This window comes from Echinops telfairi, unplaced genomic scaffold (genome assembly GCF_000313985.2).
Source record: "Echinops telfairi isolate 266 unplaced genomic scaffold, ASM31398v2 ScPeMD7_29;HRSCAF=101, whole genome shotgun sequence".
NCBI lineage: Eukaryota > Metazoa > Chordata > Mammalia > Afrosoricida > Tenrecidae > Echinops > Echinops telfairi.
In genome coordinates this window covers 6,654,267-6,671,661 of record NW_022103926.1, presented here as the reverse complement: position 1 = coordinate 6,671,661, position 17,395 = coordinate 6,654,267, and the positions used below count along the sequence as shown (strand labels likewise).

At 47.7% G+C, this 17,395-nt stretch overlaps 1 protein-coding gene across 1 annotated transcript in view; it reads right to left on the bottom strand.

Annotated features, from left to right (window-relative positions):
• The window catches only part of SFI1 (SFI1 centrin binding protein), a 49,038-nt gene that overhangs the window by 15,006 nt on the left and 16,637 nt on the right, over positions 1-17,395 (bottom strand). Inside the window, exons 4-10 of the mRNA XM_045289561.1 lie at positions 17,221-17,377; positions 15,252-15,413; positions 13,519-13,589; positions 12,650-12,742; positions 9,256-9,353; positions 6,411-6,477; positions 4,322-4,452 (exon numbers count right to left, since the gene is read on the bottom strand). Of these exons, the coding sequence (XP_045145496.1) occupies positions 4,322-4,452; positions 6,411-6,477; positions 9,256-9,353; positions 12,650-12,742; positions 13,519-13,589; positions 15,252-15,413; positions 17,221-17,377 (779 nt within the window). The remainder of the gene's footprint in view (positions 1-4,321; positions 4,453-6,410; positions 6,478-9,255; positions 9,354-12,649; positions 12,743-13,518; positions 13,590-15,251; positions 15,414-17,220; positions 17,378-17,395) is intronic.

The window sequence follows — 17,395 nt, the reverse complement described above, 5'->3', positions numbered from 1 at the left end:
GTATTTAGGCCTCTATAAATGTCCTTTGCCTCCTGGTTCTTTCCTCTATTTCCATTTTACTTTTATGACAGACAATCCTGTTGGAGGGACTATGATCGCCTCGTCCCCATCTTCTACGTGAGGAGATGGATGACCAGAAGGAATGGCTACCTTGCAAGTGATCACAGAGCCAGAAAGCAAAGCAAGTTGGAACTCGGGTTTGCCCAGCCTCCAGCTGGCTCTCTGACACTCCACTGCTCGTGAACCAGGAAGTGTATGGAACCTAAATTGGGTAGGCCTGTCTCCAGACATGCTGCTGGGTGGATCTCTGAGCTGCCAACTGGCAACCAGCCCCCCAGGACACCTCATGGCACAATTAAGAAAAAAAAGAAGACAGTCCACCCCCACCACAGAAGATGAAATCTAGATCTGGTCTTCCCCATCCTTCACGTGGCCTATGAAGGAGTCTCCTGGTCTGCTCTGCCTCCAGTGACAGCGCTAAATACTCAGCAGCCAAGGCTGCTCTCTGAAAATCCAGGGACTCCTCTCATCACTTTGAAGGCATTATTCAATGTTTGGCCCCCACAGCCTGCATTGGGCAACTTGGCTGCACAAACGTCTTTTAAAGCGTTGGCGAGCAAAGGTGTCGTTTTCAGGACGAGGATAAGACAGGCCCATACCATGGTGTTTTCGATGGCCTCATACGCACGTGACAGTTAGACGATGACAAGGAAGACTGAAGCAGAACTGAAGCATTTGATCCGTGGTGTTGGTGAAGGACATTGAAAGGACCGTGGGCAGCCAGAAGAACCAACCATCCTGTCTTGGAAGAAGTAAAGTCAGAATGTTCCTTACAAGCGAGGATGGTGAGACTTTGTGTCTTGTACTTTGGGTGTGTTGTCAGGAGAGACCAGCCGCCGGAAAAGAGCATCGAGATTGGGTCAGCGAAATAAGGCCTTCAGCAAGATGGACTGACACAGTGGCTGCAACAATGGGCTCAACCCTCACGGGCCCAACCTTCACAATTGTGCACGGGACCAGCTAGCGTTTCCTTCTGTTGTACATGAGTTGGAATTGACCTGATAGCTCCGAATAACAACCAAATCCATGTTTTCCAACTACTGTTTCCCACTTTTGCGTTCCAATCACCAAAAATCATCAATGCATCTTGACTGCATGTTTGATCAATTTCACACTGAAGTTGGTAGAATTCATCCATTTCTTCATCACTAGCTTATGTGGTTGGTGCATACATTTGCATAGCAATTGTATCGCTTGGATTTTCTTTTTCATGGACAAACACGGTTTTATTTTTAGGGCTTTCGTGACGGTTGAGTTCAAGGTAATGTGTGTACACATGTATTTCTGGAGTCTGGCACATGAATTTGGGCATACTGAATGTTCCTTGTTCTTATAACAAAGGAACTGGAAATCTCACATCAAGAACCACCACCACCCAAGTACACAAATCTAACTGGTTGTTGATTTGACTCTGGGGCATTACAAACGGGCATTCATTCTGCAGCAATGTTTTCAGACAATTAAAAACCCCGAGAAACTGCAGTAAGGGAACCAGACAACCAGTAAGGGAATAATAGGGAAGCAAAAATCAGTAGGAATGATAAACCTAGATGCCAGGCCCAGAACAAAACATCAATAATCTCCTACTCATTCTTCCAATACGTACAAATGAAGTAGGTAAAAACAACAGGGATGACATGAATAATGTGGGATAAAAACTGCATACAGAACTGGGAATTTTCTTTTCTCATTAAATAAGCTACTTATTCTAGTTGAATAAAATGTGTTAAGAAAAACAACTTAAGACAAGAAACCAATTACATTTTTACTATTCCTTCTTGAGAGCAAAATATTGAATATCAATCAATTTCCCTCAAACTTGATTATTTGTCTGACAAGTTATTCTGTAACTTGTACATCTATGCTACGTCTTAACAGTTCAGAGCAGAAAGTAAAATGCCAGAAACGTCATCAGTAAGCTAGACAGACTTTGCTTGTAGTTCCTGGTATTGCAAACCTTTCCCCACACAGATGCCCTTTTTGTGGGCACAGCCATGGCAGTAATGAGAACCTGGCTGGTGCACAGAAATTTTGTAAATCTGGGATCAACCCTGCTTTTTTGGAGTCAAAGCTTTATTTTCATTCAGCTTTCTGCCACCACCTTGCCATGTATCTAGAGTGATGACCGCACCAAATGTCTTTTCACACTGTCTGCACCCCAGCCTTCAGAGCGCAATGGTTTCCTCAACAACGGTAGCAGCAGCAATTCCCAAACCCGACTGGACTTTCTTGGAGGGGGATACAAATGCTATCACACACGGCGTTGTACTTCATTGATTTTCCTATGTCCTTTTTGACGACCCATGCCATACCTTCCCCTTGATGGTGGCATTCCCAGCATAGTACATCAGATGGGTTTCTGATTCCAAAGGGCCAATGCCAGACCTTTTCAGCTCACTAATGCCAAGGATATCAATCTTTCTGTGTTCCATTTCATGTTTCGCCACTTCCAATTTCTATCTTCGCACATTCCGAGTTCTGATCACTACTTGCTGTTTTGCAGCTGTTCCCCATTCCCTTGAGTCGTTCCCCGTCAGCAAATCGTTCCCCGTCAGCAAATGAAGATCCCAAGGCTCCACGTCCATGGCTTTCCCTGGCTCACGTCACCATGGTGGACTCCACTCCCAGCAGTCCGCTCCTCCTCAGTCACATCTCGAGTGCCCTCAGATGCAAGGGACCCATCCTCCGGCACCACCTCCAACAGTGTTCTGCTTCCAGTCACAGGCCCTCAGCATCTGACAATGTTTCTAAGCTACGGAAGGTTTGCGGCGGCTACTTCCTCCAAAGCGGGCAGCGGAATCCTTCTTCGTTGCCCGTTTGTAGTCTGGAAGCGCTGCTGAAAGCCGTCCAATTTGTGTGACCCTGCTGGCATTTGAAATACCAGTGACATAGCTTCCAGCACCACAGCAATGCCCAAGCCACCACAGTTCGACAATGTAAAGACAGACCAAAATAAAATCCTCTCAACTGGCCCAATCGGTAACATCATGATCAATGGAGAAAAGATGGAAGATGTCAAGGATGTTTGCTTGGATCCACAATCAATGCCTGTGGAAGCAGCTGTCAAGAGATCAAAAGATGTATTGCATTGGGTAAATCTGCTGCACAAAACCTATTTAGGGTACTGAAGAACAAGGATGTTACTCTGAGGACTAAGGTATGCCTCACCCAAGCCGTGATAGTTTCCACTGCCTCATATGCACATTCAACATCGATAAGAAAGACAATGAAGCATTAAAGCATTTGAACTGTGGTGCTGGAGAAGAATATTGAAAGTACCTTGGACTCCTAAAGGGACAAACAGATCTGTCTTGGAGGAAGGATGGCCAGAGTGCTCTCTAGCGGCAAGGATGACGACTTGATCTTACGTAGTTTAGAGAAACTTTGTTACATACTTTGGTGTCAGGAGGGACTGGTCCCTGGATAAGAACATCTATCAGGTACAGTAGAGGGGCCGTGAAGGAGAAGGCCCTTAAGGAGATGGACTGACACAGTGGCTGCAACAATGGGCTCAGGCATAGGAACAACTGTGAGGAGGGTGCACAACAGGGTAGTATTTCGTTCTGTTGTGCATACGATCGCTTTGGGTCAGAACCGATTCCATGGTACCTAGCCACCGCCACCACCACCACCTCATCTGTAAAATGGCCTGGTCGTAATATCACTGAGAACTGCTAACAGGATGAATGTAGTAAGATAAAGATGTCACAATGCTGTTCTGCTGTTCTCCCCTCACCCCTTGCCCACACAGTGGCAGAGACACAGGAAGCCATTCATAATTTCTCCACAACATCCCACCAGCACTCAGTGAGGACCGGCATGTGCCATTTGTCCCCAGAGGAGCTAAAATGATGTCGATCAGCTCCTAATTCTTCTGATGCTGTCGACACCTTTCACTTCAAGGCATCAAAAAGCCAAGTTGAACAGACCAGGGACCAAGCACTTCAGGGAAATGTCTGCTGAGTCCCGATACGCTCTGAGGTGGAAAGTTAATGGGCTGCTTTAATGGCTCCTAGCAGCTCGCAGTGAGGGAAAGAGCGTACGACATCTACTCTGATTTTAAAGCACTGACCACAAAGCTGCCCAGAAGGCCCCCTAGGGGAAGGACTGGCTGCCTCTTCCACTGGATGAAATCAATGGGCCCACACGACTGAAGAGCCGGCAGAGCTAGGGCTTGGGGTCATGGGCTGAAGAGCAAAGTACACACTGTGTGGTCAGCAGTGCCGACCTGAAACGGCAGCTCCACTCCGCAGCCAGGTACCTGTGAAAACGCGTTGCCCTGGCGTTCCGAGCCCTTTCCTGCTGGTGCCGCCGGCAGAGGCTCCTCCAAGTCCGGAAGGCTGCGGGCAGGGCTCTCTGCTGGAAGTGGTCATCTGCTCCGGCCTGCAGCAGCTGGAGGAAAGCACAGAGGGGCCTTTACTTTACGGTTGTCGACACGACCGCCCAGGCTCACACGCTTGAGGAAGCACCGCTTCCCACAGGATAGCACTGAGAGAGAGAAGGAGGAAATCATCGATTTTTATCTTTATCAATCTGGAAGGTGAATGAGATACAGGGGCAAGTGTTTTGCTTGCCACATCAGAAGTGGTGAGAAGTAGCTTTTCATCTATTATCACACGCGCTCGCACGATTTTCTTTCCTCCGTGACATGTGTTTATATTCATCATCCATCTTACTATGTCAGGATTAAACAATGATACAGTCTCTGTGGACACTCAGAAATGTCTCAGTGCTGTGTGTATGTCACAAATAGTTTTCTCACCATTTGGCTTTGTTTATAGTGCTGGCTTGTTAAACAAATTCTTTAAGGTTTTATACCATGATACGAGAGGCTACTATGTTACTGATTGATCAGACACTGGACAGAAGCACGTTTACTTCTCTGATCAAACAAACACTTCCAGGAGGAAGCACAGGGGTATGCGTGGTGGTTGTTAAAGCATGACTGTAACTTCTTGGGTTTCCATCCATGAAAAAAGATGCCTCATTGCCTACAGGTAAAACGATGTGACCCCTATGTCATACAAGGCCCTCAAACGGCTGTTTTGTGCAATGGAGTACACCATGCCCACTGCTGTCCAGACGCGTAGCGCCTCTATAGGGCAGAGGAAAACTGTCCCGTAGGGTTTCCAAGACTGTAAATCTTTAACTTCCTCCCGAAGACTGGATGGTGGGTTCAAAGCAGTGACCTTTTGGTCAGCGGTCAAGCGTTTAACCACTGTGCTGTGGAACTCCCTAGCCTGTGAGTGGGTAGCATCCAAATACCAAGAGCTGAGATGGTCCTTGAAGCAGCCAAGGGCGCTGTTCACTCACTCATCATCCAAAGACTAGCATCTATGCCAAGCCCTGGGCTGCACTGATGTGACGAGAAAGAGGCTGTGCTGTCAAAGAGCTCACTCTCCCTCACAGCAGGAGGGATACCCCGGTCAGTGACGATGGGACACTTGTTCTGACACAGGTTGGCAGACGGGGCTGGGCTGGGGGAGGATGGAATACTGGAGCCGAGAGGGCAGCTAGGGAGAGAACTGAAAGTACAGGAAGAGCGTGCAAAGGCATTTGTAGGCTTCTAAAGAATTTGGATTCTGTCCTACCACTACGGGGAGATAGCCAAAATCTTTATAGACTCATGTGTGAGACTCCAGCAGCCGAGGGAGGGAGACAGCCCAGCACTGTCCTCTTCTGGAGGTGGGTCTGTGTTTCTTCTGCTCACGGCCACTGGGGAGGCCAGAAAGAGAGCAGGCAGCACTCCTTTCTGCTGCAACACCCCTGTGCATCGCTGTTGTGTGAATACTCACCTCCCGGGAGCCTGCCCAGGGCCTCCAAACACCCCTCAGCCCAGCTCTGTGGACCACTACCCTCAGTGAGTGGAAACTGACCTACCTCTGGCGCCGAAGCACTCAGCCCTGTGAGCACAGGGCTGCCTCTGCTTTGCATCCTCGGGGGTATTTAGTACTTAACCTGTTTATCTCAAGCTGCCTTCACTGACTCATCACTCTGGCCCCCACCCCACCCCACTACCCACGGGGGTGGGGGGGGTGGCACTTCCACGTCTCCCACTGGAGCACTGGCAAACAGTATTACCTGCAGGCCCCACTGCTGACGGGCTGGCTCACCTAATGCCAACTCAGTCTGGGTAAGGAAAGTCATGACTGGTGAACGCTCACTTCCCTGGGCGAGCACCAGCATTTTCCTAGCAGGTGAACCAGGGGGGGAGTTGGGCGGAAGGCTGGAGATAGACTTTGGGGCTGTTACTGTGTCCTTTCTTGAAAATCAGTATGTCACAGTCTTCTTAAAGAATCTTTCCAAAGCAAATGGGTCCAAAGTTTACCTGCTCTCGAAGGACTCCATACCTGCTTGTGGCGTCTCCTCTGCACGTGCTGTACCCACTGCTTGATACACCTGAGGAGCAGTGTTGTCCTGAAATGGCACAGACCAATAAGGCATGGCTTAGGCACGACTTCCGGTTTCCAAGTTGGGTTTTCAGAGTTGGTGACCTCAGGAGAGTGACATGCACACCCATGCGATCGTGAAAGCGAGAGCCACATTCACTTTTGTGAACCAAGACTCAGCACAGAGAGAGCTCTGAATGCATCTATTAAATATGTGGATTCTGATCATTAAAATAAATGCTCCAAAGCTATACCTCTAACTATGCCAATTAGTTGATTAGACCATTGGAGGAAAAGAAATAACTGATTTGACACAGGGAATCCAGGACAGATAAACCCCTCAGGCCCAATCATGAGAGTAGTGCTACCAGGAGGGGAAGGGGAAGGTGGGGGAAGAGAGGGAGAACCGAACACAATGATCTACATATAACCCTCTCCCTGGGGGACGTGCAACAGAAATGTAGGTGAAGGGAGACATCGGTCAGTGTAAGACATGAAAAAAATCATAATTTATAAATTATCAAGGGTTCATGAGGGAGGGAGTGTGGAGAATGAGGAGCTGACACCAAGGGCTCAAGTAGAAATAAAATGTTTTGAAAATGATGGCAACAGATGTACAAATGTGCTTGACACGATGGATTTATGGATGGATTGTGATAAGAGCTGTACAAGCCCCCAATAAAATGACTGAAAAAACCAACAAGAGCTATCTGTTTTTATACCCAACAATGGGCTCGAGCCTAGGAGCAGGTGTGAGGATGGAGTGGGGCAGGCAGAGTTCTCTTGTACAGAAGGATGCGATGGGTTGGACCTGCTCAAAGGCACCCAACAGCAGCATCTTTCTACTACAAAACGTCTGTCTTTAAGATCTGTGTCGTGCTTCTCATGGACGACGCCAATGACTAGCGTGTTACTTAGTGGTTTCAAACGCCTGGCCCTCACCAGGGTCAGACTCATCTCGAAGACAGATCTTCTCTCCAGCAGCCCATGACAGAATGCAAGCCACTGTCACCACGCACAGGTAAGAATGACATCTGTGTGCCCGCAGAGTCTGGGGACAGGTGACTGCGCCCCTCTTTCAGAGGTCGAAGGGAAGACTGGACAAGCAGCAATGTAAGCGCCCGACTCTTAGGCACAGGATTCCGATTGTTGGCGAAGGTCTACGGGGCATCTCTGGCAGCAGAAGTGTTACTTTTGAGGAGTCAGATGAAGGGGCTCTACCAAGGGATCTGGACATTTTATTCTTAGTTTACTTTTATTTTTATTTAAATAATTTTATTAGGGCCTCGTACAACGCTTATCACAATCCACACATCCATTGTGTCAAGCACATTTGCACATTTGTTGCCATCATCATTCTCAAAACATCTGCTTTTCACTCGAGCCCCTGACATCAGCTCACTTTTTCCCTTCCTTCCCTGTTCCCCCCTCTTTCGTGAACCCTTGATAATTTACAAGTCATTATTATTTTGACATCTCTTACACTGTCCAACGTCTCCCTTCACCTACTTTTCTGTTGACCGACCTCCAGAGAAGAGGTTATATGTAACATCCTTGTAGTTGGTTCCCCCTTTCATTTAGTTTATTTTTACATCCTTCAATCCATCCCCCTTCCTCCTGCCTTTGGATATCTTCTGACTCTCCCCCATGGATAGACACTGCTTCTATTTCTCTCACTGAATGGCTAATGCTAACCATGTGAAGTCATGGTCCGCCATGAAGGCAGGGTGGAGCCATAAATGTCCACCTGGCCAGAGCTTTCTCTTTGAAAATGGATGCACAGCTGTTGCACCAAGTCAAAGATGTGCCAGCTCGAGGGCAAGACAGTGAGGCGGTGGACAGACACGTCCACCTGCTGAGGGCAGGAGCTAGTGCAAACCTCTTTACTCTGCTTTCCACTAACCCCAAACCCTAACCCACCGTCATCTAGTCCGTTCCAGCTCACAGTGACCCTACAGAGCAGCGGTTCTCAACCTGTGGGCCACGACCCCGTTGGGGGTGGGTGTCAAATGACCTTTTCACAGGGGTCCCAATTCATAATAGTAGCAAAATGACAGTTATGAAGTAACAACGAGAATAATTTTATGGTTGGGGGTCACCACATGAACTGTATTAAAGGGTCGCGGCATTAGGAAGGTTGAGAACCACTGCTATACAGGGTTTCTTGGGCTATAACTCTTTTTTGGGGGGAGGGGGGTTCTGCCAGATAATTTTTTTTAATCGTACTAATTGGGAGTTAATACATATATCATTCCATATTTCAATCACATCAAACAGAATTATGCAATTGCCACCACAATCCGTTTCCAAACATTCTTTTTCTTCCTGGACTCCTTGACATTGTCTCTCTTTTAGCTTCCACCACCACTGCACCCCCACCACCCCAAAACCCTTATTCTACTTGCTGTCCCTACGTTCATCAATCCTGGGTTTTATACACTGAAACACATAAAAACATACAACACAACTTCATGAACATGACCTTCAAGTACATAACACCTGAGATACACCCTAATATCAACAAACAAAACAAAAAATGCAGAAAAGGGGAGATCAACTGACATAGTTTTAACTGTTCAAGTCTGATTAGGCTGTAACTCTTGACGGGAGCAGGGAGCCGTCATCTTTCACCTGCAGCTGGTGGGTTTGAACCACCAACCTAGCTGTTAAAAGTCTGATGCCTAACCCCACAAGGCTTCCCATCTGACAGGCCAAAAGGCTGACAGCAGCATCTCAGCTTTTCTGAATCAGCCACAAGAATGCGTGGAGGAGACCAGTGGTCAGCGTGGGAAACAACAGTCCCCACCTGTAGTGATCCCCGGCGGCGTGCATTAAGGAGAGCTGCTCCCGTTCCTCCCGCAGTTCCAGCCCACTCTGCCAGCAGTCCCAGAACCTGCGCAGCAGCTGGAGCAAGAGGAAAAATGGAAAAGTACTGAGAGGAAGGTAAAATCATCTCCCTAAATAAATCCTTACTCTGCCAGACCATAACCACCCTCAAAGCGGGTTTCCTTCAGACTCAAACAGCCAATGCAGAACGGGCTGGCAAAAAGAACGGCAGCTGAGCCAGGCAGCGTGCCATAGGGCAAGATGAGCAGCAAAAAGGGGCCTTCTGCTCGATGGAAATATGGAATTTCTATTTCTAACCCGGGCCTTCTTCAGAAATTAAGAGTCAATCCTGTCACAGATGATTAGCTATGAGGCTGACTTGCAAAAAAAAAAGAAAAAGAGTAATCAAGCTTTAAGCTCTAACTTCTGGATTCCAGCAACAACCCAGAATGGAGGAGAATTAAATGACAGTGTGAGGAAACCAGCAGAAAACTGGAGAATAAGGGCCATTCTATGGGTACACTGGCCCGCCCTTGCTGAAAGTCAGTCATTTAAAAAGCATGACTGTCAGAGCCGTCTACGTGAGTTGTCAGCTGAATGCACAGAGAAGAAACACTGCAGCCTGTGTGATCCAAGAACTGGAGATCACACAAGTTAATACAGAAGGCAGGAACTGTATTAGAGCTTAAATTCTGAGCACCCGATTTGCAGAAGGCTACAGATAACCCTGAAAGCCCAAATCCATCTGCAAAGTCCCCACATTGAAGAATCCTGACCAATGACCAAGGATGGGGCAGCCTTGCTATCACACAGTGTGTTTGGAAGTGGATTCACGGAGATGTAGTTAGGTTAAAATTTAACACCTTATCATTTGTTCTTCCTTTTGACCCATAACTTCCTGCTGTCTTCTGGGTTGACGTTTTTTGTTTTATATTGAGATTGCTGTTGGGTATGTTTTTCTTTCTATGAAATTCAGGATAAGTAAATCCATAGATACAGTAATTGGATTAATAGTTCCTTAGGGTTATGGCAGGGGAGGTTGGATGGAATGGGGAGCTAATAATAATGAACACAAGAAAGAAGAAAATGTTCTAAAGTTGACAGTGGTGGTGATGGCACAACTCTTTCTAATATGTGTAAACCACTGAATTGCATGGCATGTGCGTTATATGTAAATAAAACTGTCTAAGCTGAAACTTTGAAAAGGCATTAATGGGTGTGGGTGGGACACAGATACGTTTGGTTTTTCGCCTTATTATTATACTTTCTTTCCTATACATGGAGCCCTGGTGGTGTGGCAGGCTACCTGCTGGGCTGCTAAGCACAAGGTCAGCAGTTTGAAACCACCAGCTGCTCCTCGGGAGACAGCGGAGGCTTTCTGTTCTTGTAGAGAGTGGCTGTCTCAGAACCCACAGTGGTGCTTCTACCCTGTCCTATAGGGTCACGATGAGTTGGAATCGACTCGATGGCAGAGGTTTGTTGTTGTTTTTTTAATTTTCGCTCCTATATATTCTGACTTTGTCCCATGGACAACTACTGTTTTTTCTCTATTAATTTTAATTGACTAGCTCACGCTGGAAATCTGAGAACATGCTCTGAAGCCTTATAAACGGTCTGACTCTTCTCTTTACAACGGATGTAACACCACTCACTGCATAAAACTCTAAGATGTGACCTAAAAAATAAGTAGAAGCTATAAAGACATTTTGGGGACAACTGTGGAAATTTGAAGACGCACGCCATCATGTGGATTACGACTCACAAAGACCTTATACAGGATTTCCAAGGCTGTAAAACCTTTATGGGAGCAGACAGCCTTCTCTTTCTCCCAAGGAACAACTAGTGGGTTTGAACTGCTGACCTTGCAGTTAGCAGGGCTCCTTAGACTAAGTATCAGGTAATGTTAAATAGCTATTAACTTTCTAGGGATGGCAGTAACATCATCGCTATATAAGAAAACTAACTTCCTTTATTTGGGGACAAAAATGCTTAGATTTAAACTGCAGTATTTGTAGTATACCTTGAAATGATTATGGGTGAAGAAAAAGAAATAGAGCAAACTGCTGAACCTAAGCGGTGAGTAACATACACTATAATTCCTTATTTTCTGTCTGCTCAGAAATTTTCATAATTGACAAAACCAACAAGAATTGTGACCTGCAGTATAACACCGACGAAACACACATCATTCCTCTAGTTCCTGAATGTTCCTCCCCGACTCCCACGACCAGTTCTACCTTACAAATCCGGCTAGACTGGAGTACACACGTTGGTTCAGATAAGAGCTCTGGACACTTGGAATTCAGGACAGATAAAACCTCAGGGACAGAAGTGGGAGTAGCGGTATCATGAGGGCAGGGGGGCGGGGAGAGAAGGGGGAACCCATCACAAGGTTCTATATATAGTGCCCCCCCCCCCCGGGGGATGAAAACCAGAAATGTGGGTGAAGGGAGACAACGGACAGTGTAAGACATGAAATAACAATAATAATATAAATTGATCGAGGATTCACGAGGGGGGGAGGGAAGGGAGGAAAAAAGAGGAGCTGACACAAAGGGCTCAAGTAGAAAGAAAATGTTTTGGAAATGTTGATGGCAACATATGTACAAGTATGCTTGATACAACTGAATGATGGATTGTTGTAAGATTTGTAAGAGCCGCCCCCCAATAAAATGATTAATAATAATTTTTTAAAAACATGGTTGTTAGCATATCAGGCAACCTGGACTTTCATGAGATGCCCCCCTAATGGCATCCCTCAAAAGAGCAGTGGTTCCTCTTTTCAGACGGCAAGTCTGCCAGGTGTGGTTCGTTTTCTGAAACTCAGGGTCTGCTCATGAAAAGCTGTTAAGCAGCAGCAGGAGGAGGAAGGTGAACTGCCAGCCCTACTCAAAACCTTTCCCCGCTCAGGGCGCCCGCTGAAGACCACACTGCGTTTGATGGTGGCTGATGACTGTGCCTGAATAGCATGATTGTTTATTAAAAGAATTAACAACAACAACAACAACAAAGAATTGTGACCCTATCTTCTTGTGCCCAGATACACAATCTCCGAGTAGAGAGAAAAGAGTTCTTGCTGCAGGGTAAACCACCGAAGAAAACAGCCTTCAATGATGCAAGACCCAGTGTGTGTTTGCACACTACAATCGAGGGTCTCTGACCTCTAGCTCGATAATTTTCCTAGCAAACAGAAAAACAAGATGAAGGAAGGAAAAATAAATAAAATAAGGGCTGCTAAGTCAGCAGGTAAGGATTACCAAGGAAAACAGGCACTAATATTTTGGAGTCTAAAGGTCTGGGCAAATCTCTAGGCACAAAGGTGGGGACAAGAGTACAGCCGTCAGTGGAGGCCCCACAGGGAAGCCCACCCTCACCGTGGCTTTGCGCTGCTGGTGGGCGAGATTCCTCCTTATCTGCTGGAGCTGGGCCCGGGCCACGTTGTCCTGGAGGGCTCTAAAGCAAACGGACTGGGAAGAGATAAATGAACACTCCAATTACAACATTCCAGCCAAATACAAAATAACAACAAAGGAAGGCAGTCCTCCACTTCAGGCAGAGAGAAGTCGCCCAAATGTGTCACACTTCCCCTGCAAGGGTGGAGACGCACACAGGCCAGCACATACAACAGGCTCATCACAGTACTGACTGGACCACACACACTCTAGCCTGTTAACAGAGAGAGGGCCTCACACCTTTGGAACTTGCTAGCGGGGTCAAGCTGTACGTTAATAAAATTATAAATGCAGTTTTGCTAGAGTAGAAAAAGCCTCGGGGGTGGGGTGGGAGGTGGCAAAACGAATATAGGGTCTGGCCCCAGCTCCATCAATAACATGACTTCTGCATAGCTTCCCTTTCAGCCCGACTCTTGGGGTTATTTCTGAAAGAGCAGCGAGGGACTTGGACTGACGGCAGCTCTACACTGTGCTGTGGAGGACCTCACATAGAGCGGTGGGAGAAAGCACCTGTGCAATGGTGACCAGCTAGGGGGACCTTACTTCGAGCACAGCGAATCCACTTTCATGTCTCTTACAGACTAGGAGTGTCTCCATTTTAAAAGACATCTGAGGTTCCTTTACAGCTCCGACCCCTCCGGCCCTACACCGTGAGCACCTCCGATTCAAAATAGAAGCAGGGACACCCACAACCAGGAAGGAGATCACAGCTGATGCCCTTTATGGGCACCAGGTGATTCTGATTTCCCAGCAGGGCCCTTGGGCGCCCTGAGGACTTATGGTGTGTTTACCAGCAGGTGGCGTCGGCGATGATCCCCTGCCATTCTGTGCTGGGCGGCTGCTTCTGCACACAGCAGCCTGTCTGCCGGCAGGTTAAGGGACCCAACTTCAACAAGGCTCCCACTCCACAGCACGATTCCTGGTCCTGGCTCATCACAAGGGTCCTGGCAGCGGGTGGTAATGGGCATGCCACACACAAAACCCACCACCGCAGAACGATCCTACAGGGCAGGGCGGCACTGCCCTTGTGGGGTGCTGAGCCTGTAAATCTTTACGAGAGTGAAAGTGTGGCTGGTGGGTCCAGCTAACCTTACAGGTAGCGGCTCCAAGCATAACTCACTCCGCCATTGGGCTTCCTTTAACAGGGTGGCCAAGTAGGATGATTCTTACCTGTCCTCCCTCCTGAGAATCCTGGAGGGAAGTCGGCAAACGGAAACCGAGGTAAGTTCTCATACAACTAGCCTTGCCCTTCTCCCCTCGGATGCCCATTCCATGAGAGGAAAACAGACAGTGGCCACCCAAGCTGGAGTAAGCTACTTCAAACCTATCCAAAGCTGGGCCTGCTCCTCTTCCTCAGGGCTTGTGTGTTACATTCACCCCACTCCAGGGGTCGCTGTGAAGAGTAAGCAGCTCATGCACAGTGTCTGCACACAGTAAAAACCCAGTAAACGGGAGCTGCAGCCATCGTAAATGGAGCCCTGGTGACATTGTGGGCTAAGCACTGGGTCGGCAGTTCAACACCCCCAGGCCCCGACCTCAGCGCCCCATGGGGTCGAGGTGAAGCAATCCATTCTCAAAAAGAGTGAGGCTCAGAAACCCCAAGAAGCAGCCTGCTCCATGCGGGGGTGGGGTGGGGGGGGGTTTGCTATGAATCGGAACCAACTGAATGGGGGTGGGTTCAGTTTTGGTTGACGGTCGTCGTGAAAAAGGCCGTGGTGGCACAGTGGTTAAGCGCTCAGCTGCTAGCCAACAAGTCAGTGGTTTGCATCCAAGAGCCACTGAGGGGAAGAAAGTGTGACAGGCCACTTTCTCTCTGTTTTAAAAGTCTACTTTCTTAAAGGTGAACTCCCTGCCTTTGGTTCATTCCAACACACCCCAAAACCTAAACCCACTGCCATGGTGTCAATTCCAATGCATGGCAAGCCTGTGGGGGGGCTTCCGAGGCTGTGAGTCTTTACAGGAGCGGACACTTCATCTTTCCCCCGTGGACTGGCTGGTGGGTTGGCACCCCTGACCTTGCAGTTGGCAGTCTAATTGCTTACCTGTCTGCACCACCAAGGGCTTTCCTTAGCTTGAAGCCTGGGGACATCTACGCAGCAGGATGGCTCAGTCCTCTAAGTTTGCTAGGAGTCAGTGGCCTGATTTATTTATTGCCACAGTGACGGCGCAGGCTATTTGCACCACCTAGTGGACAGAGAAAAGCCACAAACCAATGACACCCATACAGCAGTGGGAGAAGGCAGGGTGCTAACAATGCTCCATTTCTTAAGCTGGGTGGTGGGTGCAGATGTGTTCATGCTGTTGTTATTATCTAAAAGGCAAACTACGTCCCATGAACTCTTTTGCCTGCATATTCCCAGTGAACACACACAAAATGGTTAAAAGAAGCCGACGGGGATGAGGACGGTCTTAAATGGCTCAGAAATGGGTTCACTTGCATCCCACGGCTCGCCTTCCCCACTGGGGCACCCATTCTGGCCCGGCTGAGGCCGCGTGGAGAGGACTAAGTCCCTGGAGAGGATACAGTGCTTCCAGTGGACGAAGGCCCGCCGCAGTGCCATCCTCCGAGCCAGCACTTCCACGAGGGCCTGGTGGGCATGCAAGCTCTCCTTCCACTGCCACGCCCACTGCCAATCACAGAAGCATGTCTGGAGCAGAGTGACGTGGTAGAATCGGTCAGCCATCTCTGCAACAGAAGGAACAATGAATAGGCAGCCCTCCCAAGGTGGGAAGGTCGGCTGGAAGGATCTTTACACCAAGCTGAACGCCCCTGCTGGCAGGCGGCAGGGATTTAAAGCTACCGCCACAAAGAATTCCTACATAGAGGTTGTTTTTTTAAAACACTGAGAAGTCATCCGGAAGTCTTTTCCATGCAAAGAAAGGGCTTGGAGAGGATACCATGCTTCCAGTGGACGAAGGCCACTGTTAGGGTCTTCAGGAAGGCGGTATTTAAAAATCTGTAAGCCAAGCCATTGAGGCATCGTGTGAAATGTGAACTAGAATCCCTGTCAAGGGGGTGTGCTGACAGTGCCTGCAAGACTAGACTCCTTTGCTTTGGCCTTCACGCTGACCTGTCCACACAGGACCGGGAAGGGAGGGTGGGTAGGACCACTGACTTTGTGACATAAAACTTGTCAGTGGGCATACACAAGAGCCTTTCTGAACTTTAGGTCAAGCTGATCCTCAACACTAATCTGCAAAGGGCCTGAGGACGTGGGCTGAAGTCAGGAAGTGGAAGTCCTAACATTACAATAACATCACAATTAGAAAAAATTACACGAATGACCATGAGTACCAGCAAAAAGACCAAGGTCTAGAACTGAATGTGATCACTGTACAGCTCTTCTTGGTAAGACCAAATTATTACATTACATGGCACGCGGATGAAGTGCTAATAAAACTGGTAAAAACAAAAAGAAAATTACGATGAGCCACCCAACAAAGCAGGAACATCAGTAAAAAATAACAATGATAAATAATACTTAAAGACATAGGGAGCTAAAAATAATAACAATTTATAAATTATCAAGGGTTCATGAGGGAGGAAAAGGAGGTAGGAAGGGGGAAAAAATGAGGAGCTGATGCCAGGGGCTTAGGTGGAGAGCAAATGTTTTGAGAATGATGAGGGCAATGAATGTGCAAATGTGCTTGACACAATGGGTGCATGTGTGGATTGTGATGAGAGTTGTATGAGCCCCCAATAAAATGATTTAAAAAAAACCAGAGAGCTGTTCTCTAGTGGTGTGATTAAAAAGCAACACAAAACTGGGTCCACCATGTACTCCAAGGCGGCTGGGTCAACCTCTGAAACCTGTCCAGAGCTAATCTGTAAACTTTAAAATACAATGTCAAATCCCAGGCAATCTATTCGAAACTAAACACCAGTTCAGTTGAACTAGAAAAATGATGTCTGCCTTTAGTACTGTGCTCTCTTATGAGAACCCGCTATTCAGGATTCAACTAGGAACAACTCACACGATTAGATAAGGATCTCACGGGGATTAGATAAGGATCTCACGGGGCTGGGCGCTCATGGTAAAACGGGGGACAAACAACGTAGAAGAGGAGGATGAGAATGGCTGCAAAACTCAACTGCAACCGGTGTCACCAAACTGTAAATGAGAAACTGTTGAAATGGTGGGTATTTTGCTTTGTGTTGTGTTCTCAACAACAACAAAATGTTTACCGTTGAAACTGTACCATAACATTAATACTAACAAGCACGATGCAAGCAGCATTCTTAAAGCCTAATTGAGTAAAATATAACAAACAGTCAGGAAATCAATGTGGATTGCAGACGATATGGGGCTTTCTTGGTCAACCTTCTCATTCCAACACGTCACTTAGAATGTGGTCTTCTGTCTTTTAAACATTTGGTCTGAGGAAAAGCTGACAGAGCCCAATTTGTTTCCCTTTCCTGGTCAACAAGTTCAACACGTTCACTGGCAGCAGGAGAGGGAGCCACCACGAGCCCAGCCGGCACGTCTGCTTACCGTTCCTCTGCTTCCTCAGTCTGCGGAGCTGCACGTACTCAAGCCAGGCCCTCAGGGAGCTCCGCTTTTGCCAGTGCTGGTGGTACTTCACTGCAGAGACCGCCTTCTGTCTGTCCCTCTGGGCACACAGGTACTGTCCGTGCCACCTTGACCAAGCCTGGAAGTCAAGTAAAAG